Source organism: Bidens hawaiensis, unplaced genomic scaffold (genome assembly GCF_021521415.1).
Source record: "Bidens hawaiensis isolate Kalapana, Puna unplaced genomic scaffold, B.hawaiensis_p1.1 tig00004192_1, whole genome shotgun sequence".
NCBI classification, from domain to species: Eukaryota; Viridiplantae; Streptophyta; class Magnoliopsida; order Asterales; family Asteraceae; genus Bidens; species Bidens hawaiensis.
The window spans coordinates 461,011-488,800 of record NW_027491249.1 but is presented as its reverse complement, the minus strand read 5'-3'; the positions used below and the strand labels follow the sequence as shown (position 1 = coordinate 488,800).

General features: G+C 34.7%; 2 protein-coding genes and 1 non-coding gene across 3 annotated transcripts; 1 reads left to right on the top strand and 2 right to left on the bottom strand.

The window, feature by feature from the left end:
- On the bottom strand, positions 1-9,325 carry LOC143625635 (regulator of telomere elongation helicase 1 homolog). Its single transcript, XM_077095918.1, has 23 exons — positions 9,217-9,325; positions 7,331-7,572; positions 6,902-7,050; positions 6,728-6,809; positions 6,491-6,638; positions 6,223-6,379; positions 5,845-6,021; positions 5,581-5,699; positions 5,406-5,451; positions 5,113-5,254; positions 4,877-5,031; positions 4,332-4,423; positions 4,141-4,245; positions 3,986-4,054; positions 3,783-3,869; positions 3,583-3,642; positions 3,377-3,492; positions 2,594-2,651; positions 2,179-2,284; positions 1,921-1,973; positions 1,078-1,548; positions 828-973; positions 1-116 (listed from the first exon to the last, which is right to left on the bottom strand). Exons 1-23 carry the CDS (start codon positions 9,316-9,318, stop codon positions 32-34), a joined length of 2,967 nt encoding a protein of 988 aa, XP_076952033.1. The 5' UTR covers positions 9,319-9,325; the 3' UTR covers positions 1-31.
- Positions 9,326-19,447: 10,122 nt separating this feature from the next.
- LOC143625634 (MAR-binding filament-like protein 1-1) lies at positions 19,448-23,443 on the top strand. Its single transcript, XM_077095917.1, has 4 exons — positions 19,448-19,688; positions 21,208-21,248; positions 21,365-21,505; positions 21,731-23,443. The coding sequence occupies exons 1-4, from the start codon at positions 19,448-19,450 to the stop codon at positions 23,441-23,443; spliced, it is 2,136 nt and encodes a 711-aa protein (XP_076952032.1).
- A 566-nt stretch (positions 23,444-24,009) lies between these two features.
- TRNAR-UCG (transfer RNA arginine (anticodon UCG)) lies at positions 24,010-24,083 on the bottom strand. The gene has a single exon. It is a non-coding gene; the product is annotated as a tRNA-Arg (tRNA).
- Between the last annotated feature and the right edge of the window lie 3,707 nt (positions 24,084-27,790).

Below are 27,790 nucleotides of genomic sequence, written 5' to 3'. Positions count from 1 at the left end.
TAGTGGACGAGATAATAAATAGTACCATCGGTCAAAGATTTACAGTCGGATCATTGATTTTCTCTAGGTAATGCTCATACTTTGCACGGTACTTTTCAGGAACATAATCCTTAAACCTGTAAATGCACAGTTAAATGCATGAAAAACAGGTAAAAAGATAGCATCCAAGATGATACCAGAAGATTCAATCAAAAAGATTATTGAAACTAACTAATTGTACAAAAACAAGATATGGAATGATTTGTAAAATATATTTTACTGAGTTATACAATAATAATCAAATCATCATCATCATTATCATCATCATCATCATCATCATCATCATCATCATCATCATCGTACTCAGTATATCCCACCAATAGCAAAGCTATGGTAGGGTCTGAGGAGGGTAAGATGTAGACAGCCTTACCTCTACCCCATAAGGATAGAGAGGCTGCTTCCGGTGAGACCCCCGGCTCGATAGTAGTTTTGCATCAAGCCTTGGACATAAGGCACATAGCACTCAATCATCGGGACCGGCTGATCGGTGCATGTACCCTTATCTTTCGGCTATCAACGCCACTACATGATGCCTGATTAACCGTCCGTCACTTTTAACGTTATTTTCACGAGATTAGTAAAATAACGTCAAAATTAGTGCAATTTCACTTTTGCCCACCCGAGGGTTCACACATATATACATCATATGTGCACACCGCAAGCAGGGCTACAATAATAATCAAATCTTCAAATAAAAAGATCTTGTAGGTTGTATGATTAAAAGTAGACTTCGATCGACTTTCAACCTCTTTCCATCTTAGTAAATATTTTATTTGAGCCGTGTGTACCTTAGGCGAAGAGAAAGTCTATCCGGGCCAGAAAATATCTTAATTATACTTTGAAGAACATGACCTATCTCCATGGCCTTAGACTTAAATGCCTTCATAAATCCCACAAATTCGTTATACTCTCCATCACTAAGCTTCTCTCTCACCTGTTAAAAATAAATTAAATAATTAATGCAAATCCTTAAAACAATAAAAGCTTAGACTTGTTAATATCCAAAAGTGGCCTTGATAACTTCATATAATATCTAACCTGAATAAGAAAATTAGATCCTTTTTTCTCGTCATTGCCAGAAGTCGAACTACTTCGGGTTACTGAAGATACAGATTGACTACTTTTTTGTTCACTTTTGACTTGCGATGATGAACATTCTTGCAAACAAGAACTTTTTCCTTGTGGCATGGGCCCGCCACAAGATTTGTCACACCGTTGTAATGAAGCGTTTTCTAATTTACGTTTCTTTACAAAACGGGGTGCGGTTAGTTGGCTGCTCGTTTCTTCATCTGGTAACACGTCTTTGGTCAAATCAACCACGTCATTTTTTCTGATTTGTCTATCTTGTGAAATTTTATAATCTGTATATTTTAAGCTTGAAGTCTGTTTTTGGTTATTAAAAGAAAGATGTGAGCGATTAGCAGGAAGTATTTCGTGAAGCTGTCTGGAAATGCTGCCTTGTTTGACTTCAGTTGAAAACGATGATTCGGTAGAGAATGCTTTATCAACCTGCAATATCCACCAAGTATTACAATGATATATGCATGAACATATAATGTACGAAACTAGAATTGATCCTTTAGACGGGTCGATTTGGATCATACTAAATCTCAAATGAATCTTTTAGCAAAAAAGGCACGAGTAAAATGAGTCTTTTAGCAAAAAGAGAACGAATCAAACAGGTTGAAAGTCACTTTATTCAAAGATTTAGATTATTATTGTAAAAATGCCATTATGCAACACGTTGCTTTTTACATATATTTAATAAAATGATGAAAATATTTTTTTGGGGGTAAACTTAACTTACACTTGTAGCAAAAATGACCCGTTACCCAACCAACACATGACAAATTTATGCAATCAGAATAATCAAATCCATACCAAGGGTTTAAGAAAAATGGCAGGGTTAAATTTGTCCAGACCACTTTTTACTCCTGAAAAGTCAACAAGCAGAGACCATCAGGCTCAGGATGTAAGAGTGTTGACTTTATAATATCATTGCATATAACAAGTAACAAGAAGAAAATAACAATTTATGTTATCTATTTGCAGATAAAGAAAATGTTCTTATAAAGCTTGACAGATTAGTTTCATTCCTACATGTCAATTTATGAAAAGGTAAATAAAAAAATTTTCAACCTGACTCCTCAATCTGTGTTAACTTCTGCTTTGTCCGACAGTTGATTGCAGCATCTCGAAAAAACCGTGTCAGTGTGAAAACCACATCCCCAAAATTTGAGTAGCACTGCATAGGGAACATGTGAGAAGCTTTGACACTAAAAGAGTAATAAATCAAAGATTGCAAAATAGACAATCAGACTAGGTTGACCGGAAACATGATTTGTTCAAAAAATTGAACTTTTTATGTGTACAAAAATTATATCATTTTTAATATTAATCTGTTATTTTAATGAACAGATTTAGAAAGGTTTCCTTTGCATTAGGTGGCTTTCGATACGTTCAACCCTTTTCCTTCCATAACCGTAATCAACCCATCATAGTAAATATATCAAGTTTGCCAAATCTTTATAATAATATGTTCCGGATGGTTCACCTTGATGCGAGGCTGTATCCAGAGTGATATCTGGGACTGATGATTTGGTTTTGTAAACCTGTTTATCACATATTAAAGAAGTACCAGTTAAATATTCAATCTTTATCTTACTGGCACATTCACAGAAAACAGTATGGTTGACTGCATTGACCCACTATCTAAACAAAAGAAAAATTATAACTTTAAGACAGAAAATGCAAGAGCTAACTAGTAATATGTAGGGTTTTTTATTTTTTTGCATAATACCAAATATGTTTTCACTTTTGTCCGAATATACTCATTTTTCTTTTTTTGTTGTAGGTTTGTGTCATTAAAAGATGGCTTTTTGTCCCATTTCAGTCATTAAGCATATTTTTTACCATCTGGGTAAAGTATACAAGTTTCTGTAAAAGTTTTCCCGACTGGGTCATCATTAAATACCCCATTGTAATTGACCCAAACAGGAAAAATCAATCTTTTAATCACTCAGATGTGCAAAAGAAGTACAATAACTAAGACAGGACAAAAGTTTATATGATGATCTTTGCACAATTGTATATAATACTCTTTGAGCAATGTTGGATCTTTCGTGTGAGATGCACTCGCATATGATAATGATGATTACAATGTAACATTAAGAAAATATAATTATCAAAAATGACTCCGCTTGTATGTGCAATAGCAGAGTGTTTTAAGTTGTTCAGTTGGTTTGGATGCAGTCAAACTTGTTTCAACAAACCTAATTTATGTTTTCCAGTTTTCACCTTTATTTGAGGAGTACTATATAGTTTTAAACAAAGATACCTTTCGTCACAAAAAATGATTGCACCATGATCATGACGATGACGAATGACCCGTCCAACAGCTTGGTTCACAGCCCGTGACGCTTGTTGACTATACCACTCATCTCCAGTTAAAACCTAAAAAGAATTCAACTTTCAGAAAGATACACGATTCTAATAATTCAACAACAAACCCGAAGTGGGATTGATCCTTTATATCAAAAATACCTTGGATCCTGTGTGTTGCGAATTCGCCTGCTGATCCAAGAACTCGCGTTTCAACCGAATCTGCCATTAAGCAAACAGAATACGGACGATCAAATTCAAGAACATAAAACTATGCATTGGAAACAAGTGGGAATAAGTTTCTGCTAAATGGCAACATATTATGTACAAAATCATAACATAAAAAGCCAACAGAAGAATACCTTAGGATCATTCCACAAAGCAAATGGAATGCCAGTTACAATTACAGCTCTACCAGCCTTGTCAGCAAAATCCAGCCCTTCACTTACCTAATCAATATTAAAATAAACTAAAGCTAGATGGTCATCAGTAATATATACTATATGCGTGTACACACATATACATGCACACATATATGCATATGTATGTCAGGGTAAAATCGTACCTTTCCACGGCATACAGCAAAAAATACTGCACCATTAGCTGTAGTATCTCTTAACTTGGTCATATAATCCTGCTCAAAAGTAAAATTCTCTTACAACAAATAAAAAAACAATTTTGATAAATATAAAAAAAACAAAAATTAAAGCAGTTACTAACATCGATAGCCTGGGGGAAAAGTGAAGACTGCCTAGGTTCCACAACAGGTCGCTTATGCTTACAAATTCTTTCCCATATTGTAGTAGAATTTGTTGAAGTTCCACTCTGAGAAGCATGGGGCAAGTTTCAGAAGGTATTTGTCAAACAGATTAATAGATAACAGCAGTTTTAAACTTTAGTAGATAGCATACCGTATTTTTCCAGTAATCAATGCATAGGTTCAAAAGGTAGTAAGATGGGAAAAAGACCAGCAGCCCGTCTGGTACGATTCGAGCAAAATTGACTGAAAAACAGGTTTTAAAAAATCATCAGAAACTAAAAACAACCTATTCAGTGTGTGGATAATAACTTTTCGAAAGTTGATATTCACTAATGTAAGCATGTATCCTTACAACAAAATACAAACAAAAGAAGTAAACCATACTACAAGTATAGGCAGCAATTTCAATTGGTTTACTTATAAGCAGGTTGATTTAATTTATGATTTTATGTTTTCTCTCTAACTCTCTAAGTAACCAAATGGGTTAGATAATAAACGGGTCAAAGGAATGTGTGTTAAATGCATTAAACCTCTTAAAGCATTTTATTAAAAAAAACTAGAGGATTCTCAATATTATAGTTTTTGTAATCATAGTTGACAAACTAAGTACTTAGATTAAAAAATAAAAAAAAAGTGTTTCAGATCAACCCATCCCATTTTGACCCCTACAAACAGTTACTCTTTCCCAAAACTTACCAATGGAATTGCCCAAGCCTAGCTTGTATTCAGCAGAATCCCGGGTCTTATAAGAAGAGTTGAACAGATGACCAGATGGACCAACGGGTACAATGCCAGCCCACAACTGATTATCTGATATAACATGAGGATTCTCCAAACGTATGGGAAATTTGCTAGATTGTGTGAATAAACAAAGTGAGTTGTTTGGAAACAGAATATGTATGAGGTAAGCAAACATGTGGATATTGACTTACAGCTTCAATTCCTCAGCAAATGAGTCCATAGGAGATAACGTGCCAGATGTTAATATTATAGATCCAACGTCTTTTTTGGCAAATTCTTCCATAGCAACTCCAGGGTTAAAACACCACCAGCTAAAGATTCTAGATTTCTTGGCTGTATCACCAAAAGCAACACAAGTTAAGAAATAATTTCATTGAAAACCAAAAATTCTATAAAATGGTGTGGTAACCAGCCATACTTTGTATATCTTCTATGACTGAAACTATGATATAAAGAAACCAAATATGAATGCATATATTTTTACCTTTAATGGTATCAGGTGAATTTGCTTCAACTTCTTGGACATGAACCTGAAGTTAACAATAAATGCAATGTTATGCATCAACAGAGTTCGTTCCAAACGTTAAAAATAGAAAAATAATTACCATACAGTATAAGCATGTCACAAAGTAAGTATTTTACTCAAGGTTCAAACTTACACGATAATTTTTAGCATGGGCATTCCCTTCTTCTTTAAAGATTATTTTAAGGATGTCCCCTATACTCTCCAACCTACACACAGTTCCCTTTGTCTTTTGAGAATCAGAGGTCTTTGAATCTGTAAAACAAACAGCCTACAGGTTAAAATAGCAGCACAACAAAGATATTTTACAGATGCTCAAATGCTAGATAACACAAAATATGAAAGACTATATATTTAAATAGTTCAACTGTTGACATAAGAGTGGGTGTGCACTGTGTACCTTCCTCAAGTAGTGTCATGGCATCATCAACTGTATCAATAAGCATATTTGCTGTTTTGTGTGTTATATTTAGTTCTTCAAGCAACTCATATATGTAATGACCAGGTTTGGTAAAACCCATTTCTTTGGAAACAATAGGAACTTCAGCAATCCGCTTCTCAAGCTTCAAAAGAAGTGCTGAAAAGAAAGCTCACGGATTTGATTTAGTACACAAGAATCATCGGTTACTTGCAGCAACTAAAGACAAAAAAAAACAAGGAAATTAAAGGGTTTCCAAGGATGTTTTGGTGCATCCATAGCACTAAACACATACATTTTCACAAGCTTAATTTCTTTATTTAGTTGTATCATAGAAGGAACTCAAGGAAGATAAAATACCTCTAAGAATGGCAAAATTATCAGGATTATATGATTTGTCATTTGATATATCTCTCCTGGAAACAGCAATGTCCATACAGTTTTGTGCTTCGGAAATGCATGCTGTTAAGAGTGAAGAAGGTAGGTCAAAAGAGGCAGCATCTGCACATATGCTCTCCTATATATTTCAAAGAAAATATGATAAGCTTTTTTATCTCATACATTACATAACCATGTGTAAATGTACCTTAGCTATAATAAATCTTAGATATGAGATAATAATACTTACCAAATTGTGAGCTTCATCAAATATTAGTATACTGTTTGACCACTCAATAGTCAAAGATTTTCTGTTGCCAGGATCGATAAGATAGTTGTAAGGTGCAAATAAGATATCAACAACTTTATGAAGCTCACGTGACATGTAATAAGGGCATCTGCATTTTTTGTGAAATGTTAGTTAGTAGTATCTTGAAAAAATCACTACCGTTTATTATAACTTATAAGTAAAAGATAAAAAACCTACGGTCCATTATTCTTCCCAATATTAACTAAGTCCTCTATGTCAATAGGTTCATCCCCGAGACCAGGATTATTTTTCACAAATTCTGCAAAAAGAAAATGAACAGATATAGATCAGTATTGCATCAATGAAATGATGAAAAACAAGTTTTAAACAAAGGTTGCATCCATAAATTACCTGCGACGCGTGGGAAATGAGTACAATACCGTTTTGTGCGTTTTTGGCATAAAAAATGGCAAGCATTTGTCTGTGTTTTCCCATGAAGTAAACTTACATCAGGGTGAATACATAATTGCTCCCGAGATCCTAATACAACCATTTTGGGTCTGCATAAGTAATTTATATGTTCATAATAAAGTCATAGCATAATATCAACCAACTGTTATGAATGTGAATATCAATTGAATACAAATGATGAAAAATGGTAGATGCCGAAGCATCCAAAGTTTGTGACAGAAAACCAAACAACACTGTGTGTAGTTTAATAATATTAAGGCCACCAACATACTAAAAATACCTTACAGAAGTAAAAAAAAACAGCTTAAAAACATCAAACAAACTAATGCTGGATTCAACTATTATCAGAACAAAAACATCAACCCTGACCTGTAGACAGTTCTTTTCAGTTCTTGAACCACTTGACGAATCTGGCTGTGAGTGCGTGAAGTGTATACTATTGTAGGCAGCTTTGGTGACTCTGATTGTGATAATGAACCTTCTGCGAGTCTGGCACCCGCACCCCTACCAGTTGAGAAGGCACCCAAACTTTTCCTCCACGCCAATGTGGCACACAGAAGACACAATGTTTTTCCAGTCCCGGTAGGACTCTCCAGCAGTGCATTAGATTTCTGCCACATATTATAATTCATAAACATTACAACTGAAAGTACCAAAAATTTAAGGCAATCTCATTGCTTAAAATCAACATGCAAAATCTCCATCCTACTAATAACTCTGTGTCTCTGTGTGTGTTAGCACCTAAGCAACAATTAGGGGTGTAAACAAGCCAAGCCTGATTAGGCTCGAGCTTGCTCGTGAGTAATTTTTTCAAGTTCATGGTCTTTTCGTTTATTATTTATTACTTAAGTTGTATAACTATTTTTATATATTTTAAGAAAAACCTTAAGCGAGCCTAAGCTAGGCTCGAGCTCGTGTAGTAGCTTAAACGAGCCAAAGCTGGCTTGAGCTCAGCTGTGAAATGTGCAAGTAATACACAGAAGTCCAAAAGAGGTAAAACTTAAAAATACATAAGGATCGTTAAGGCTCGACAAACCAAAACGAGCTTCTCATACAAGGCTCGAGCTCAGGCTCGATAAGAAAACGAGATTTATTTAAGGCTCGGCTCGTTTTGAGCTTTTAACGATCCAATCTCAAGTAGCCCGCGAGCAACTCAGTTCATTTTCACTCCTAGCAGCAATCACCACAACTAAACCGTAAACAATGCTTTTAGATAGTTTTAATCTAGTACTACAATGATGAAATCAGCTTTAATTAAGATTACTACAACACATCCAGTTCTAGGTTTAGCTCGGTTGTGCAGTGTGAAATTAATACATAGAAGTCCAAAAGAGGTCAAACATAAATATATACAAGGTCGATAACTAAACAAGTTTTTTTAAAGCTAGAACTGGACTCAAGCTCAAAAAGGCTTGGCTCATTTCGAGCTTTTTATCAATCCAATCTAGATTAATATGTTGACAGCGCATCTAGTATGTACGGAATATGTCAAATCACGGCTCCTAACTAATTCGCAATTAGGTTTCGTAACATTAGGTAGCTTGTAACTGCCAGTACCAAAACCTAAACCCTAACACCTTGTAATGCTGCTTCCTAACAGTGTATACAACCAATCACACAACTAAATCAATGTAAACCTGAGTAGGCTCGAGCTCAGCTCGTTTAAAACTCTTTTTCTATAGCTCCAACTAGGCTCGAGAGTCATTTTTTCAAGCTCCGGCTCTTTTCGTTTATTATTTATTAATTAATTAATTTATGTAAGTTTAACTACTTTTATATATTTTAAGAAAAACCTTAAACAAGCCTAAACTGGCCTCGAGCTTGTGTAGTACCTTAGACGAGCCTAAGCTCGGCTCGAGTTTAGCTGTGTAATGTGAAACTAATACATAGAAATCCAAAAGAGGTAAAACATAAAAACACACAAGGCTAGTTAAACGAGCTTCTCATACAACGCTTGGGGTCAGGCTTGATAACTAAACGAGCTTTATTTAAGGCCCGAGCTCGCTAAGCTCATTTCAAGCTTTTTATCGATCCAACCTCGAGCAGCTGGTGAGACTCGTTAGCACTAGGTTTAGTTATTTCAAGCTCTATTGAATTTGTCAAATCACAGCTCCTAACAAACTCGCAATTAGGTTTTGTAATGTTGCTTCGTCACAGTGTATACAAACAATCACAGAACTAATCGATTAAAATACAGAAACTAATTCGATTATAAACCAGATGAATAATAATAATTAGAGATAGAAAAGGCGTACATCCTGAAGCGATTGGATGACTTTGTCCATGTAAACAAGCTGGCAATCGTACGCCTCGAATGGAAACTCAACATCGATCCCTCTGATCTTATACGTCGGCATCTCTAACTGCTTCGAATTACAGAGAAATTAGATTATTAATCGATGATGATGAAATGCAGTGGCCGTTCGCAAACCTAGAAGTGTTTACAGACAAGCTTGCTGACTTATTCTTCCCGCCAATTTTGTGTTCAGCACGCTAGAGGTGGGCGGGCGACTTAACCTGTTAATTTAACTAACCCGAAAAATCGAACCGAAACCGAATTAGTTTGAAACCGTTTCTGTAGAAACTGGTTTGGAATCGGTTTGTAATTTTCTACATTAAAACCGGTTCTAACCCGGTTTACCGAGCTAAAACCGGGCAAAAATGGTCAAAACCTAAAACGAACCGAAACAGATCGTAATCTGGCCAAGAAACCAGTTTCAACCCTAAACGAACCCGATCATAAATAGGTTTTGACTTTTGTGGACCAAACCAAACCGGTTTTGAGTTTTAACCCGGTTTGTGCACCTCCACATCACGCCATCGAAATTTAGAGGATTAAATTAAATGCTTCCCCGAACCAGTAGGTACGGTTAATGTGTTTTAGTTAATCGGTTTAATCGAAACCAAACATTATCTTGTCGCGTTGCAGCAAGGCAACGATGCGAATTCGGTCAATATTGGTTAGGTTTGTTAGGGTAACAACTGTAGATACAAAAATATAAATTGATCAAATGCCCAGAACTTTATTGAGACCCATATAGTTTATGATAAGAAGAAAATATAAAAACTTAACTTATAATTAAAAGAAATATTGGTTTTAAATAACACATCTATGCACTATTGACAAATAATGGTTCCAACTTCAAAGTTGGCTGGTAACGGTACAAACTAAAGGGTATATATTTTACATGGACCTCGACTAATAGATGTTAACTCCGTTAGTGATTTGGTGTCAAAAAAGATTACTGTCACACCCCAACCTAAGACGGAAATGCCGAGACCCAAAGGTACTATCATAAATCAAAATGACAATAACAATTAAGTTAATTATTTCATTTAAAGTGCACACAATATCCAATACATAAATAAATAATCCAAACAAAAATTAAAGATAAATTGTCTTCATTAAACCCTAAGGTCTTTATTAAGTGTCCAAAACTTCAATCTTTAAGTCAATCGATAACCTGCATATGCGTATAAAATACAATAGAGTTTGTCAACATAAAGTTGGGTGAGATTATCACCAGTTTTGCAATGATATAATAATAATATATGAAATAAGTAAAACGTAATAAGTTGCGGTAAATAAATCAAACCATGAGCAAATAAGGTGTCAACTGACCGTTGCCAAGCGAATCGGGCGTTGGTAAATCAACCATGAGCAAGTAATAAGATCGTTGCTAAACGAATCGGGCGTGGGTCAATAGTATGATCATACTATAAATGAAAATATTTTGGACCTCTCTGAATGCGATAAAGTAAACAAATAAGCAGGTAGCAAGTGTATTTAATAGTTCACACACAATTACACGTTTGCTATTTTGTGATATATAGATAATATGAAATACGGATAATACGCATATGTCCCCAAAAACTTGTGAAAATACAGTAAAATAGGGGAATGATAAAATTCACCTTAAATCGAAGACAATTGAATAATAATAATGATAAACGAGTTAAGAATTAAATGTGTCGTATTCTAATGCGTCGAATGAAATAAACCAACTGAACTTGAAACTTTGAGATGAGAAAGTATGAGTAAAAACGAACTCGTTGCCGCTGGAATCATTCCAAACGGATGTTTAGAACTCCGGTTTTGTTAAATTAAAGATTTAAGCGAGTCGGTATTGACCATAATCCAAACAGTGAGTCAGAAGTCGGGTTTTAGTCAGTAGCCTTAAAATTTCTTTATGATAATAAAAGTCTTCTGGATCGAACGTCGGTTCTGACCAGAAGCATGAGAAAATGAATAGTCAAACTTGTTGACTGTTTTGCCCTTTAACGGGTTTTAAAAGAATTGACCAACCAACACCCTTCAACCATGGTAATTGATTGAAGGTTATTGACTAGGGAATAAGTATGAATGATTTTACAGTTTACAACTTACCCGAAAAGTGAAAGAATCAACCAAAAAGAGGAGTCAAAGATCAACACAGGTGCAAAGTCAATATTCAAGGCTTGTATCTTCAAGTAAAACGACAAAAACGAGCAAGATGATGAAGGCCATAGGAGGGTGACAGCTGGGAATGCTCTATTAGGGTTTTGATAAAGTTTGTGACTGATAATACATGTGTTGTTTATATAGTAAACACTAAAACGAACCAATTATGGTGATTTCACTCGTTTAAGAAACCGAATAAGCATTTAATGACGAAATCAACAAGAAGATCAGCAAAATTCATTCTTGGGAAAGGGGTAATGAACATGGACATATATCTAGGCTATATTCCTTTTCTTTGGGCTTAATTTACTCGATTTAGTCCTAAAATAAGCGATTTAAATGCTAAAAACGAACCAGGAAAGCTTAGCAATAACATAAACTGATCAGATGTGCCACGGCGGCGCGTGGCTACCCTATGGTGCTGCCACCACGCGGGGCCCCGGTCCAAAGGGGGATTATTTTTGGTTTTTGATAAGTTGGGCCCTTGTAGTGTCACACCCCGACTTAGGGCCTGGGTGTGACGCCCGTTAGTTGGTATTTGTTTTGAAAATATATCATAGTTACGGGTTTGTTTTAGCGGAAGTCTTTAAAATATAATATTTAATTGTAAAAATGTCGGGTCAAAACACCTATTGAATATTGTAAAATATCAACGGGGAAGTCTTTAAAATAATAATATAAAATAATGGGTTCAAATACCCATTTTAATATTTGACAAAATATGGTCGGAAGCCTTTTAATAATATTATTATATTGAAACCTCGAGATTTGAATACCCGTTTGATAATTTAAATACCTGTCTTTTGAAAATAAAATTTTTAAAATTTTCCGAATAAAATATCTGAGCCATCAGATCACCTCTAATGACTATGTCTCCAATCTTCTATCAGTCATGGCTGTCAGTTCTATTCTTTATAGTTTCCCTGAAATGTGGAGGAAAAAATGCGTCAGTACACAGCCGATGAATGACGCTGACTCAAATACCAATGTGAATATCAATAATAATATCTTTGTGACAATACTCATTAGGCACCCAACTTAATTGGTTAAAATTATCCTAAGTACATGTACAATTAATCATATACACAATATCATTTCTCTGAACAGTCCTGTAGACTTCCAGAGGCATGTTTGATGATATGCATGGCGTCGGGGAACTCCGAGTCACCATATATGTATGGATCCAGACACATGTATACTCTTAATCTTAGTATGCCCGTTTCTTATTATTGCAACACAAAGTTTTAAGGATTTGTAAATCCTATGAAAACAGTTCATACTCTAAAAGAGTAGTAAAAGTTTGGGGCGTATTCACCTTTCATGATTGTAATCAGTTTCTGACACTGTTTCCTGTATATTGATCAGTTTCGATTACTGACCCCTGTATGTAAATAAATTTCTGTTACTGATTCCTGTATTTGAAATCTGATTGATTAATTGTCTGTTATCTCGGACCTATAGTACGAGAATAACCTTTGTATAAATATTTAGATCAACGATCTAGCTTCAGACCTGTAGTCTGTTTTGTTTAGTTTTAACCTTGACAATTCTTTTGTTTGTATAAAACATTTGGACCTTTAGTCATTTTGTTTAGTAATCAATTATTTGTTAGATTTCTTCTTCAGGAAGAAACATGTATACCAGATTTATTTTTCAAGAAGAAATATTACTTTAACTATAACCTGTGTGAATGAATAGTATATTTCTTAATCATTTATACTATTTTAACTATTCCCTTTGCATGTAAATGGTTACGTTTCTTAATCATAATATTTTAACTACAACATTTGCTTTATGAAAAGTTATATTATCCTTATCAGTAATCAAGGTTCGGGCTATACCCCCGACTATGGTATAAGCTATTATAATAATAAAATAATAACTTAATCAGAACCCCTACCTCGTACGGGTATTTGGAGTTAAATGCTTATGACTGATCGAGCGGCACTTCTACTCTATATCGCGTTCTAGGCTTAGACTGTAAGAGCCTCGGAGCTTGGCACGTTCCACGAGATAGGCACGCAAAACGAGGCTAAGTGTGTGAAAAGTGAAGTGGTTGGTGTGAGTTGTGAAGTGCCATGGACCCTCCTATTTATAGCAGAAATTCTACAACTTCGCGCCGCACGAAGATGCAGGCTATGGTGGTTCGCGTCGCGCGAAGATGCTATAGGTTTGCTGAGTCATTAGTAGGGTTTCCACGTGTCACCAGGTGCTGCCACGTGTCTCCACGTGTCATGCATGCAGAACTGCAACTTCGCGTCGTGAGAAGAATCCTGATCCTGCTACTTCGTGTCGCGCGAAGATGCTCAAAGTCGGTTTAACCATTTTGTCTTTCGCGTAACGCGAAGATTCTGAAGCCAAATCCTTCGTGTCACGTGAAGGATGAAGTTTATATTTTTCATTTTCAGTCCTTGTACTATCCAAAAATACTAAGGCGGCCCTTATGCGGCTCGCGGTGATGCGAGCGTGCCGAGTGCAAAGTGCACCATCAAAACGCTCATTACGCCCATCGCTCGAGTCCGAGTCCGAGTCCGTGTGCGTCTGGTGCTTCGCACCCTCTGCTAAGACTATGGAGAGTGGTTAGCCACATTAAAACATTTATATAGAAACTTGTTTCCTTATAAAAAGCTTCCATTTCTTTTCATCCTTACATGTGGGATGAAAGTTTCATTCCTTATTTATACCTCTATGGAATGCTTCCATTTCCTTCCATCTTTCCATGTGGAATGGATTTTCCTACTTCCTTAAGCATAAGATGCTTAGTTTTTTCCTTATTTTATTTTTCTCATTACTTGTATTTGAGATTATTTTTAATCCTTCAACTTTCAAAGTTGATAACTTTAATCCAAAAATAAATATGGGTTTTTCCTATATGTTACATCTATCTATACTAATAAATAAGTACTTCAAGATGCCACTTGTCATCTTCTGAACCCATTTTTATAAAATGGTATCTCATTCGGTTCAACCCGCTCCAATAGAAATAACCAAATCCAGTTTTTTCATTCTTTTTTTGTTTTCATCAACCCTAATTCCAGTTCCTCTCTCCTGCTAGCATCTACGCCATCACCTACCTTAATTCCAGTTTGATTTTATCAAAATCAAACTCGGATCTGGTTCTTTGTGTGCCATCGCTATCACCGTATCCTGCTAAACAGCCACCGTCGTCACCTCCTTCGTCGCCACCCGCCATCGCCGTATTCTGCTGAACAGCTACCGCTGTCGCCTCCTTCATCGCCACCGCCGTCGCCGCCTCTCTTCCGTAGCCACCTATTTTGTACGCGCCATCGCCGTCGCCACCTACTCCTCTCTTCCATAGTTCACTCTCTGTTAAAGGTATACTCCTTAACTATGTAATTGAAATTAGGGTTTTATTGATCTAAATTAGGTTTTTTTTTTGGTGGTGTTCTTGATTGCATAAAGATGACATTTTTAATCTGTTTTTTTGATTCTTTTTGTGTTCTAATTTATGGGAATGGACAGTTCACTGATGTTTATGGAGCCATTAGCCATGTTCGCATTGAATTAGAGAATGGTGAGTCTTAAATCAAGTATAATATTTGTTATGCTTTTAAAAAAATATAAGTTTTATAAAGCATGTTGAACTCATGCGTACAATGGCGAGTCTGGATTCTTAACGCCATGTCTAACTTTAGCGACCACGTGTAACACATTGCGTTCATCCTATATAATGGCGTGCAAGATTTTGTGAATTTGCTATTAGATTTCTATTTTAAAACAAAATAGAATTCAGGTGCATTCACTTTTAAACCGTTGGTACACGTGACGGGCCGTAATTGATACTCACACTTCTTAAGATTTTGTTCCGTTTTAACATAGTCGATGCACGTATATTCTCGTAGTGATATATCATAATGCAAATATATCACGAATAAAAAACCTACCATGCCACTAAAACGCAATATTATAAAATTATAAAACTAAAATTTAATTTCAATTGGAAATTGGCTTTTAAGACGGATATAAATGAAAATATTATGAATTTTTAAAAAATTGGAACTAAAAAGAAAAATGTAGTTATTAAAATAAATAACCACAAAATAAAGAAAAATAAGCAATGTTTATTATGTGACAGATAAAAACAAAACGGTTATCTCTAGAAGCATGTTACATTTGTCACATTTATCGTAATATCAATAAACCCTTTTTCATCAATTGGTAGCATCATCATTATTCTATTTTTAACATAATCTATCTCATGATTCAAAAAGTAGTCACACATTTCGTGTGAATTTGTTGGACTTCATCGATGAGAATCTAAAAACATATAAACAGTTATAATCGAATTTATTTTAATATATTTATTTATTATTACATAGTTAAATAGTTAAGACACATTTTAAAATCATGTATATAAATCATTTTGAAAATTAAAATTCTTTTATAAAGTTCTGTTTTGTTTAAAAGTATTATTTTTATATGTTTATTTAATATTCTACTGAACTATAATTTTGTTTTCAGTAGAATCAGGTTTGTTATTCAAAAAGGGGTGGCGACGCGTAGCTTGTTGCTAACAGGATCCTTTTATTCAATGGTAATAATTTTTTTCAAAAAAAAAAAAAAAAAAAAACCTAGAGGATTACATATATCATTTTTTTTTTAATTCAAAGTACGTCATTTGTCTATAAAATCCACATATAATCTTTTAAGTATTACAATATAAGTTTGCACAAGTAAAATGTGAAGAGAAAAAGATGATGCATAAAATGCTACGGAAAACATGAATAAATTACAAAAAAATAAAAAATTGCAAGGATCAAACACACACAAATGTCTATATATAGAGAATGCACAAAACTTAGAATTTTGGTCTTGGGGTGAATCCATCTCAAGAGAGGTTTAGCAAGAGGCAAGAGATCAGGTATAAAATTTACAAGTTTTCATTTTTTTTTATCAATTCTCATATATTTTGTACATAATTAATTACTAATCTTTTCAACGATTTCATATTCACAACCAATACATCTAACATTTACATACACAAAAGAATTAGACTAAACTGTGTTTCTTGAAACACATATTTCAGTTTTGTTCATTTGTATAAAAGATAAGTTGTGTTGATTTTCTACTCACTCTTCTTTAGATCTAATGGTTGTATATGAATGATTCTTTTAATTACTTCAATTATTTTATAAAAATGATGACAAATTTGTGATAAAAACATTTTCAATTCAATTTTCTATAAAATCAAGTTCACACCATAGTAGTTCAGGTAACATATTATTTTTATAAAAAAAAGAAAAATTCACGCGGAGGTCATTTTGTAGTGTTTATACCCCTTTCTTTAGCTGAAATAAATTTGTATCTTCAAATTTTCTTTTTTTCTTCTTTTGTGTTTGTGGTTAAAAGAGTAAATAATTGAATATATCATTGAAGTCCAAAAGCATATTATAAGCGGGATCTAGTTGTATGGTGTTCATACTTTCAGATTGGAGGTGATGGGTTCAATTTCTTGCAAATACAATGTTAAAGAGGTTTTAGGTGAAAATAAATTTGTTTTTCAAAAAAATATATATATATTAAAAATGTAAATTTGTTAATCATTTGGAAACCTCCAATTCAACACTAAACATGATGAGAAGGCCAATTTTGCATCGAAAACATGTCAATAGAATACTTTTGAAAAAAGCTCCCTATTATTTGCCTTAAAAATTATAAATTTTGAATATTTTTGACTGAAAGTTAGTATGCCTTTTATTTTATTTTTATATCTAGTTTATTATTTTTTGATGGAGTGTATGTATGTCGGTGTAATTGTCGTGTAGCTTTTTAGATCAAATTTGCTTTTCTGATGATAAATATGTCTGTTTTTAGTATTTCTAAAGATTGTTTTATCACAAAATACTACGTGCAATGACTATTTATAGTCTTTTAAAAAAGTATACTTCAGATGCAATAAAAAATTACAAAAATTAGTAATAGTTATAAATCATTATACACAAATTTAACATTTGAGATTGGTTGATGAAGGTTTTCGAAGGAAATGGGGAACTCAACGAGTCAACTCACCAGCATCGGGTTTGGTCATCTGCATAGCACATACAGTTCCTGGTTAAACAAAGTGATAGATATAACAAAATCAATTCAACATCTCTAGGGGCAAATTAGTCTTTTGAAAGCAATCTCTATATTTCTACTAATTTTTAAGTTTACAAATTTGGTTAATAGATATTTTTGCAGTCACGCTTAACGGAAAAAAAAAACATATCAATTTACAACCTTTTGTAAATTAGGATTATAGATAACAACATAGCTGTGATGTATGTACCATATTTGCAAATTCATGTGATGATACTTTATGCATAGATTATTATTTATTCTTTTGCGAATGTCACATATATAAATTAGTATTCATCTCAAGGTTTTTATTCAATTGATTTGCAGGAAATAGAATGACTAACTTGACCTGGATACCTTAAGTGTGAAGCTTAACTGAGACAATCCTATATAATACTCAATAATATCAACATTAATTGAAAACAAATAAATAGATGGCAATCTGACTTATGCTCTGATAACGGCTTCTTCGTTCGTGAACATTAGTACCTACAAAATTTTCCGCATTTAGTTAGAGCAAATTTTTTCTCATGTTCTTTTGTTTATTAAATAAAAAAACTTCCAGTCGAATGTACGACATGTTTATTAATCGTTCGGTTTGTTCGGAATATATGGTAATGTATATCTATTATATTATAATAATCATGAACCACCATCTATCATTTTTTAAATTTAAGTACAAACTATATTTAAAAAAAAGAGAAAGAAAATCAATTCAAATTGTCAAAAACAAACACCAAGCTGTTAAACAGTCAAATAGGTAAATCCGGCCTGTTGGGCCATCCCGGCTTACAAGTAGTCTGTAATTTGTTAAATATTATCACAATAAACTTCATTAGGAATGCAACAGAACAAATAAATCCGATTCCTAAAAGCCCACTCATCTCATCTTATTAAAGATGCACACTTATACAAAGTCATGCCATTTTAAAGTATATTAAGTATACAAAGTCATGCCATTTTAAAGTATATTAAGTGTAATATACACTTAATAAAAGTTAAATATTAACCTTAGCCTGAGGTTTAATCAACTCGTGATGCATACAAGCCATTTCATTAATAAATGTGGATAATGGTATAACTTGTAATAAATGAAGTTGTATAAAATTTTATTTGATAGGTTCGTTAGTTAGCTAATTTTATTTGCTTGTTTGATAGGGTTCATTAGTTAGCTCCATAATCATATACAATAAGATTCAAAGAAGCAAGCTTCACAAAAAAAGATCAGATAATGCAATTTAATTTAATATTTATTGAAGTAAATAAAGCAAAACAATAATAACAATGACGTACAAACAACAAAACGATTTAAAACACGAAGAAGGCAAATATTATCACAATAAATGATTCTTGAGCTAAATTTTAACTTTCTAAACGAAATTGATGCATTCCTATAGTTACACATCTATGTGATATTAATAAACCAACAATCAAATTGATTTGATAATATTTACACCAAACATATAAGAAAATTCCCGAAATGACCCATTTTAGGAGAGAGAGTTTAAAAATGTCCCCCACTTTGCTTAATTCCAGAACTAGCCCCTCCAAATCCAATCGTGGCGATAAAATTTACGAAATCAGCGATTAGTATTTAAAAACCAATAAAAAATTAACAAGCAGGCATTTAAAACTCATCGTGACAATAAATTTTGAGTTCAAACTCATCTTGACAATGAGTTTTGATCTTGATGAGTTTGGACGTCACAATTAGATTTGGAGGCATTTTTGGAGGCTCACTCCTGAAATGAGCCATTTTGGAAATTTTCTTATTTTTGTTTATATTATGTTTTTATTATTAAAAATACATATAAATAACTTATTTTATTATCCACACCCCCAGTTTAAAGTATCCAACCAAAAACAAACTATAAAAACTAAAAGCACAAATATTAAAATCAACAGTGACTAATAAAAAACTTAAAAACTAAAACTGAAAGAAGCCACAATCACAATTGGTGTTTGCAATGGGAGGTTCTGTTTTGCCTTCACTTTCATCATCTTCTTCACAACCCCATTTCTTATTACATTCAAAACCACACAAGTTCACTAAAAGAACAAGACTTTACACTTGTATGCAACATCATGATCCCAAAGATGACATTTTTAGCCACAGAAGAATGTTTCTGTTCATGGGTACTGTTTCTGTTCTTCCATTCTTGAGTTTAAAGGCAAAAGCTTTGGAGAATCTTGAACCTGGTGAATATGGTATGTTGGGTTTCAAGCTATCTTGTAAAGTTGTAATTTTTGGCATATTTTTGTACCCTTTTTTATATTTTACCTAAATTTGATTGAAAAATGTATCTTGGGTTTGTATCTTTTAGATTGGTTTAGGAAATTTTAGCAAGATTTGGTAAATGGGTTGTTGAATCCTTGATTGTGCAGTGTAAATTCTGTGATTTTCTTGAATGTTTTGTAGGATTTTTTTTTTTTCCCTCAAAATACTGTATTTATCCAATTTTATGGTGAGTATCAATTAAGAACTCCTAAATGGTGGATAGTGGCCAGATGTGACATTAAAAACAATAATTGCCGTATTAATTGTTTATTGGATTACATCGAAACAGAAGGCAAGTGGGCAACAAGCTGCGCCGCTACCCCTTTTTTATTTTTTCAATATTTAGTAATTTTTTTTACCTTCCCACAAAATATATTTGCAAAATTTATAGTTTGTTTTAGGAATATTTAGGAAAATTTGGTAAATGGGTTGTTGAATATTTGATTGTGTAGTGCCAATTTTGTGATTTTCTTTAAATTTTTGTAGGATTTTAAGTTATTTTTACAATATTTAGTACATTTTTATTTACTTTCTCCAAAATTTGCTTGCAAAATGTGTTTTTTAGATTGATTTAGGAAAATTTAGCAAATTTGGTAAATGGTTTGTTGAATTTTTAATTGTATAGTGTAATTTGTGATTTTCTTGAATATTTTGTTGATTTTCAAGTTATTTATCAAATTTAGTACAATTTTTACCTCCCCTCAAAATTTACTTGTAAAATGTATCTGTTAGTTTGATTTAAGAAATTTTAGCAAATTTTGGTGAATGGGTTGTTAAATCTTTGATTGGGTAGTGTAACATTGTGAATTTCTTGAAAATTTAGTAGGATTTTAAGTTATTTTTCAATATTTATAACATTTTTTTTACCTTCCAGCAAATTGCTTAAGCCAAAATGTATATAGGGGTTGTAACTTTTAGCTTGATTTAGTAAAATTTAGCAAAATTTGGTAAATGGGTTGTTGAATCTTTGATTTGTAGGGTAACTTTTTGAGTTTCTTGAAAATTTTGTAATTGTGTGATTTTCTTGAGATTTATGGTGTTATGATTTTAATTACTCTGAAAAAATCCCTAATTTTTTATCTTCAACTAAGTAATTTAGATGGATGGATCTTGAAGACTGACATTGTAGTTTGTTTGTTAAATCAAGAAGAGTAACTCAAGTTAGCATAATCCAAAATTAAGAAATAAATTATGTAAATAAGAGCAAAAGAAAAAAGTTATAAATATACACTAAATTTCTGTTAAACTAATCAACCGAGACTCGGTATGTCTTTACCGAATATTTATTTCTTTGTTTCGTTTCACGTTAAAAAGGAATATGAATCCTATCATACCATTGTTGGATTTCATATATATCATGATGAAATTTGAATGAAATTATTTGTCGTGCACTAATGCACGTGTTACCGAAGCATGTACTAATTATTTCTTGATTCTGTTAATTTTCAGAGAACTCCCCAAGGTTACACGAGGTTAATCAAGTAGCAGAGGCACGTGACTATGCTAGTCAACGTTATATTTTATAAATTTGTACCTGATCTTGTTAAAAAGTCACACTTTAATGACATTTAAATACTTTCAAATGATTTCCTTTTTCGTCTCTTAGGTACAAGCTTACGTAGATGCATCACCGAATCCCGTTCTTACCGTTTTGGGTGGACTTGGAATACTTGCTTCAGGCGTGCTTGGTGCTCTTTATGCGTTGACTCAAAAAGAAAAGTCAACCGACATTGCAACTATAGAATCCGTAAGCCTTAAATTTTCTTGTCATCCTATTTAGAAAACTTTTGGCTATAAAACTACCATAAATAACCTTTTATCGGCGTAAATCCTTTAAAAGTAGAAGTATAACGTATCTATAACGACTGATAATAATGCTTACTAGAAAATCATATAATTAGGATTTTATGTAAAGATTCATGCAACTAACCTTTTGTTAAAGAAAGTATATAACTTTCTTGTACTTATACAGATTAAGAATAAACTGGTGGAAAAAGAAGCTGCAATTGCTTCATTGCAGAAAAGCTTTGAGTCAAAACTACAGAACAAAAAGGAAGAAATAAATGAGCAAATTACGAAGTCGAATCAAGAAAAACAATCTTTAACGAGTCAAATACGTTCAGCAAACGACACAATTAACGGGTTAGGAGAAGATATTCAAAAAGAGAGAAAAATCGACCAAGATCTTGAAAGTCAAATTGACCGTCTTACGGTTGACTTCAAAAAAGGTTTAGATGATAAAGAAGGCTTGAAAATACAGTTAAAGGATAAGCTTTCTTCCATTGAGGTCCTGCAAGCTAAGATAAACTTGCTTAACTCTGAGATCAAGGATAAAGAAGATAATCTTGCAAATGTCCGTTCTGCCCTTGCGGTTAAAGAATCCGAGTTTAAGAAACTGAATTCTAGTTATGAAGAAACATGGGATGAGTTGACCGGGTCAAAGTCAGAGATTGAAGGACTAAGACAAGAAATCTTGAAACTTGAGAATGAATTAGGATTGAAGAGTTCAAATCTTGATGATCTGAAGGCCGAAATTCGCTCTTTACGTGAAGAAAAAGACGTTATTTTTAAAGATTTGGACTCTTTAAAAACCGAGTACAAGGAGTTGAAGTTTTATTCGGGAAAGCAAGAGGATTTTGATGCTAAGCGTTTGGAAGAAAGCGGGAAGAAAATCGAAGAGCTTAAAGAAAAGCTAGAGTTGACTTTAACCGAAGTGGTCAAAAATGAAGAATCAGTCAATGAGTTGACCAATGAAGGAGACAGTTTAAGGAAAATTTTGGAAATTGAAGTTGGAAATGCCAATCGCTTCAAAAATGAGCTTCGGATCGTACAGAAAACATTAAACGAGACGAGAAACGAGGCTGCTGAGCTGGCGGGACTTCTCGAGCATTCCAAGAATGCACGCAAGAAGCTCGAGGAAGATCTTTCTAGAGTTCAAACCGAATATTCTGAATCTAAAGCCGAGTTACCGAAGCACATTGAAGAATTGAAAGAAACAGTTGAGACGTTGACTTACAACCTTGGGTCAACTAAAGATGATTATGAAAAAACAAAGGAAGAACTGAATTGGATGTCGGTTGAAATTCAAGAAATATCAGGAAAGCGCGATAATTTAAGTAACGAACTTGTGGAGACGTATAAAAAGCTTGAAATCGCAACTCACGAGCTTCAAGAAGAGAAGAAAAATGCCGGGTCGCTGACTAAAGAAGTCAACTCTTTAAAAGCCGAGACCTTGGAAGAGAAAGAGTCAAGAAAGTCAACGGAAAGTGATTTGGAAGAAGCAACAAAAGCAATCCACGAAATGAGTCAAAACACCAAGATTTTGTCACAAGATTTGGAGGATTCGAAAAACAAGATTTCTGTTCTTGAAGATGAAAAAGAAGCTTTGTACAAATCTCTCGATGAACAGAAACGGGCCATTGAAGTAGCCCGAGAAAACATGGAGGAAGCTCATAATATTATTGTGAAATTGGGAAAGGAAAAGGAGAATTTGGAGAATAAAGTAAGCAAACTCGACAAGGATTTAGCAGTCGCGAAAGGCGAGATTTTGCGGTTAAGAAGTGTTATGCATGATTCAGAAAATGCAAAGAAGGTAAACAAGAATGGAAGTGAAGATAAGAAAGAAGTTAATGTGAAGAAAGTTAGTAGGAGGAAAAGGGTTGTACCACAAGAGAAAAAATCTTGATAAATTTTGGGGCTTTTGGGAATTACTTAAAAGTTGAGGGGGGTGTTTGTAATATTTGATATTTTTAGAGGGTAGATTGTAGAGGTAGAGGTCTCGGTGGGAGCATCCTCTTTCTCTTCGATAAGGTAAGGTTTCCCCCGTTACATCCTCTTCAGACCCTACGAATAATTATGTTATGCTTGCAATTATACCAGGTACGCTTGTTTGTTGTATTATAGAGGCAGAGTTTGTAACTTTCAACACAACCTTCGTTATGATATGAAATATAAAAATAAAATACTATTATAATAGACGCCATAACTGTGAAATTGTCTATCAACGTTATTACTTGATAATATATTGTTTACTCGAGTTAAGCAACGTTATTACTTGATAATATATTGTTTACTCAATTTAAGCGAGAAGCGACGATACTAAAGTAAATCTTTATATATATGGTGTTTCTTGACAATATATTATTTACTCGAGTTAAGTAACTTGTACAACGTAATAGAAGAAATTTGTTTAAAAAATCTGTATTATATAGACATGCACAATGTATTTATTAAGGAAAACAAAAACCTAATCGACCACAGTGAGAGTCGAACCCGCGACCTTTTGCTCCGAAGTCAAACGCGCTAATCCACTGCGCTATGCGGTCTTTGTGTTATGTGTTTTGCCGAGTTACTGTATATATCATTTCAGTATGGTTTACATATCACACTGAGTCCATTACCATAACCAGACAAAATACAAGTATGATAAACAACAAGAAAATATATAAGATAACAAAAATGGAAGCTTCTAATACGTTAACGGATCGTTTGAGTGGCATCAAATGGCGAAAGAGACACTACATATAGACCAAACTTATGCAAGTATGATACCTGAAGAGGTATGTACCCGCCTTAACATCGACCGGGGCGAGAGGCTTGAAATCAAGATATCATGAAGGCACAAAGCCAAAACCTATGCGCATGGCGCATATCACATATGCTCACGCATCACATATGCTCACGCGTATCACATGCTCACGCACCATATATGCTCACGCATATCACATCTGCGCGTGGCGCATCTGCGCGTGGCGCATATCACATGCTCACGCATCATATATGCTCACGCATATCACATCTGCGCGTGGCGCATATTACATATGCTGGCGCATATCACATCTGCGCATGAAACATCTGCGCGTGAGAATAAAGAAAAGACCTCGCGCATCCTCAGGATAGGCGCATATCACACGTGCACATAATCAACCTCGTCCTTATCCAAATCAGGATAAGGACAACCTTGATTGTGCTCGTTAGACAACCTTCCAGAAGGTATCCTTTAAGGAATAAGAATATGCTGATGTTGACAGCTGCCAATGAAAAGTGGACAACTCAGCAAAACCCATGTGCTACCACGTGATTGCACATGGGTCAGGTGAAATACCTGGGTCAGAGAATAATCAATGAAAAAGCACCAGGTGTCCTAAGGACACGTGGCGCAAAGCAACAGGAGGAGGCCAAAAAGGCCCTAATGGGATCTGAGCCCAATCATTGGAAACCCTAACACTATAAATACCACACCACCTCCACAAGGGGAGGTAAGCAAGAAAATACATTCCAATTCCTTACTCACTCTCAAATTATTATTATCTTCTCCTACAATCTCTTATTCTCAGACCGGAGGGTTACCCCAAAGAGGACCCCTCTGTCCCTTTCTGAGGGGTAAGTTCACGGTGCTGCTCGTTTTGTAGGTGGAAGAATTCATACTCCGGAGAACCATCGGTGAAATAGCATACTCATACCCGAGGAAAGTTGATCGTCTACCAGTGAGCCGATCCACGTTTCTTCATTGGCGCCATCACCTGTTACAACGGCAACAAAATCACCATCTCATCAGTTCTCTCTGAAAAACTTCACCATGGTTTCTGGTGTTCGAAACAACGATCAAGTTCTGGAGGATATTGAGCTTGAGGATGTTAATGAGGGACAGCAGTTTCTGAGGGTGCCGCGTGATTCTGCGCGCACCACCAGTAACCATCCCTTCATCACAACTCCTCATAGCCAGACTGAAACTCCTCCAGACGATCTCACGTTCCAAAATCTGACTGGCGCGAAACAAAAAGGACCAATGGGTCCAGAAGTTGAAACCAATGACCCTAAAGAATGGCTCATAAACGAACAACGACGTTTAATGGACAAATACAATGAGCTGGTCAAACACAAAAAGTTAGCCGACTTAACACAAAGGCTCGCGTTTGATAAGCAAACCATTCAAGGAACAACAAAAAGGGCGCGCGCGCCGGAAGATGATCACTCTGCTCACACTGAACACGCTGATTTTAGTGATGAAGAAGTGCACAGCATGAGGAAGACGCGAGATACTCATGCAGGAGGCTCACAGCTCCGCGCGCACATGAACATAGCGCCTGGGGCCAAAGCCGATATGGATCTGTACACACCGTACAACCCACCAGCGAGAGGGCAAGTGGACGTAACCACACCATACAGGCCAGCCATCTTGGTGAAGCATTCAAAATTCACTGAGCGCATCGCGAAGGCTCCCATTCAGCACAAAACTAAAATGCCAAGTGGTTTGGGCAAGTACGACGGCACAACTGATCCAGACGATTTCCTACAAGGTTTTTACAACACTGGAAACCTAGAAAGCTGGACGATGCCAACATGGTGTCACATGTTTGCTCGCTGCCTCACGGGCGCAGCGCGTGTCTGGTTCGAAAGCTTGCCGACTGGACAAATCGATGGGTTCGAAGAGCTATTGGAGAAGTTCCAGGCTCACTTCGTACAGCAGCGCAGACACACGCGCGACCCCGATGACATCATGCACTGCGTGCGCAGGAATGATGAAACCATTGAAGACTACATAACCCGTTTCAATCAGGAATCTCTGGCAATTGGAGGTATCACTGAACAACTCTTGCGCGTGGCCTTTATTCAAGGTGCGCGCAGTGATCAACTCCGCAGAGCTCTCGTGAGCAGAGATGGCATGCCAACCACTTGGGCCAAGCTAATGGAAGCATCGCGAGTCTTCGCGCGAAATGAAAAACAAAATGCCCAAGATAGAGCAAGAGACAGAGGGCATCAAACAGAAGCACCGTGCAACAATGAAAGGGGGGGCTAACAGAACTCCTTATGGTTAACGGATCGTTTGAGTGGCATCAAATGGCGAAAGAGACACTACATATAGACCAAACTTATGCAAGTATGATACCCATATTCGATATCTTAGATATTTAAAAGGGTCATGCTAGGGATACCGTCCCAACACCACCCTATACGCGGCGTATTAGGGTACGATTTGACGTCCTAGCCTGGCCTGTCATAGGGTTGTCGGATCGTACGGGCTATACGCCGCGTATAGGACTATACGCGGCGTATTGTCTTTTGTATATTTTTGAAGCCCGGCTCCCTCCCCTTCCTCTCCACCATTTCTTTTTTCCTTTATTTTTTTAACCCACATCCTCTTCATTCAACCAACACCAACAACCATATATGTTTCCGAAGTCGGACGACGAGATGTTGGACGGGTAACGGTCAGTCGGAGTTAAACCATGTATGTTTCTGGAGTCGGACGAGGAGATGCCGGACGGCGCTAACGGTCAGTCGGAGTTAAACCAGGTTTCGTTTTATCTTAATTTTTTACATGTTAGGACATAGTTGTAGATGTTAGGACAGAGATTTGGTGAATGGTTTACTTTAGAAATTTGTCTAGGCATCGACCGTTTGACGGTAACCCTAGTTCGCCGGGCCTCCTAAACTTAAAATAGATTTCCCGTATTGTTAACGTTATCGCTAAAATTTTTATTATATTATTACTATTAAAATATTAATATTATTATTAAGATATTGTTGTTATGAAAGTATTATTGTTAGTAAAATAAAATACTATTATTGTATTTATTAAAATAGTATTATTATTATTAAAATAATAATATTTAAATATTATTTAAATATAAATTATTATATTATTATTATTATCAAAATATTATTAAAATAATTATAGTAAAATACTATTAAAATATTAATTATTATATTATTATTATTTTTATTCTAAACATATAATTATTAGTATTAAAGCATTAATTTTTCTATTATTATTAGTACTAACATATTATTATTATTATTAGGTACCTGATGTACGCCAGAGAGTCAGATGCCGGGGTTCGGCGGCGATGCAAGACTTTTGGAGGTACGTTTGTATAGTGTATAATATAATATAATATAATTATATTATATTATGTTATATTGTATTATGTTATATTTATGTTAGTGAGTTTTTTTAGAAAAGCCCACCAGTGTTGTCTTATTATGTTTTTTTAGCCCTTTTTTATTTCTTTTCTTTTCTTTTGTTATT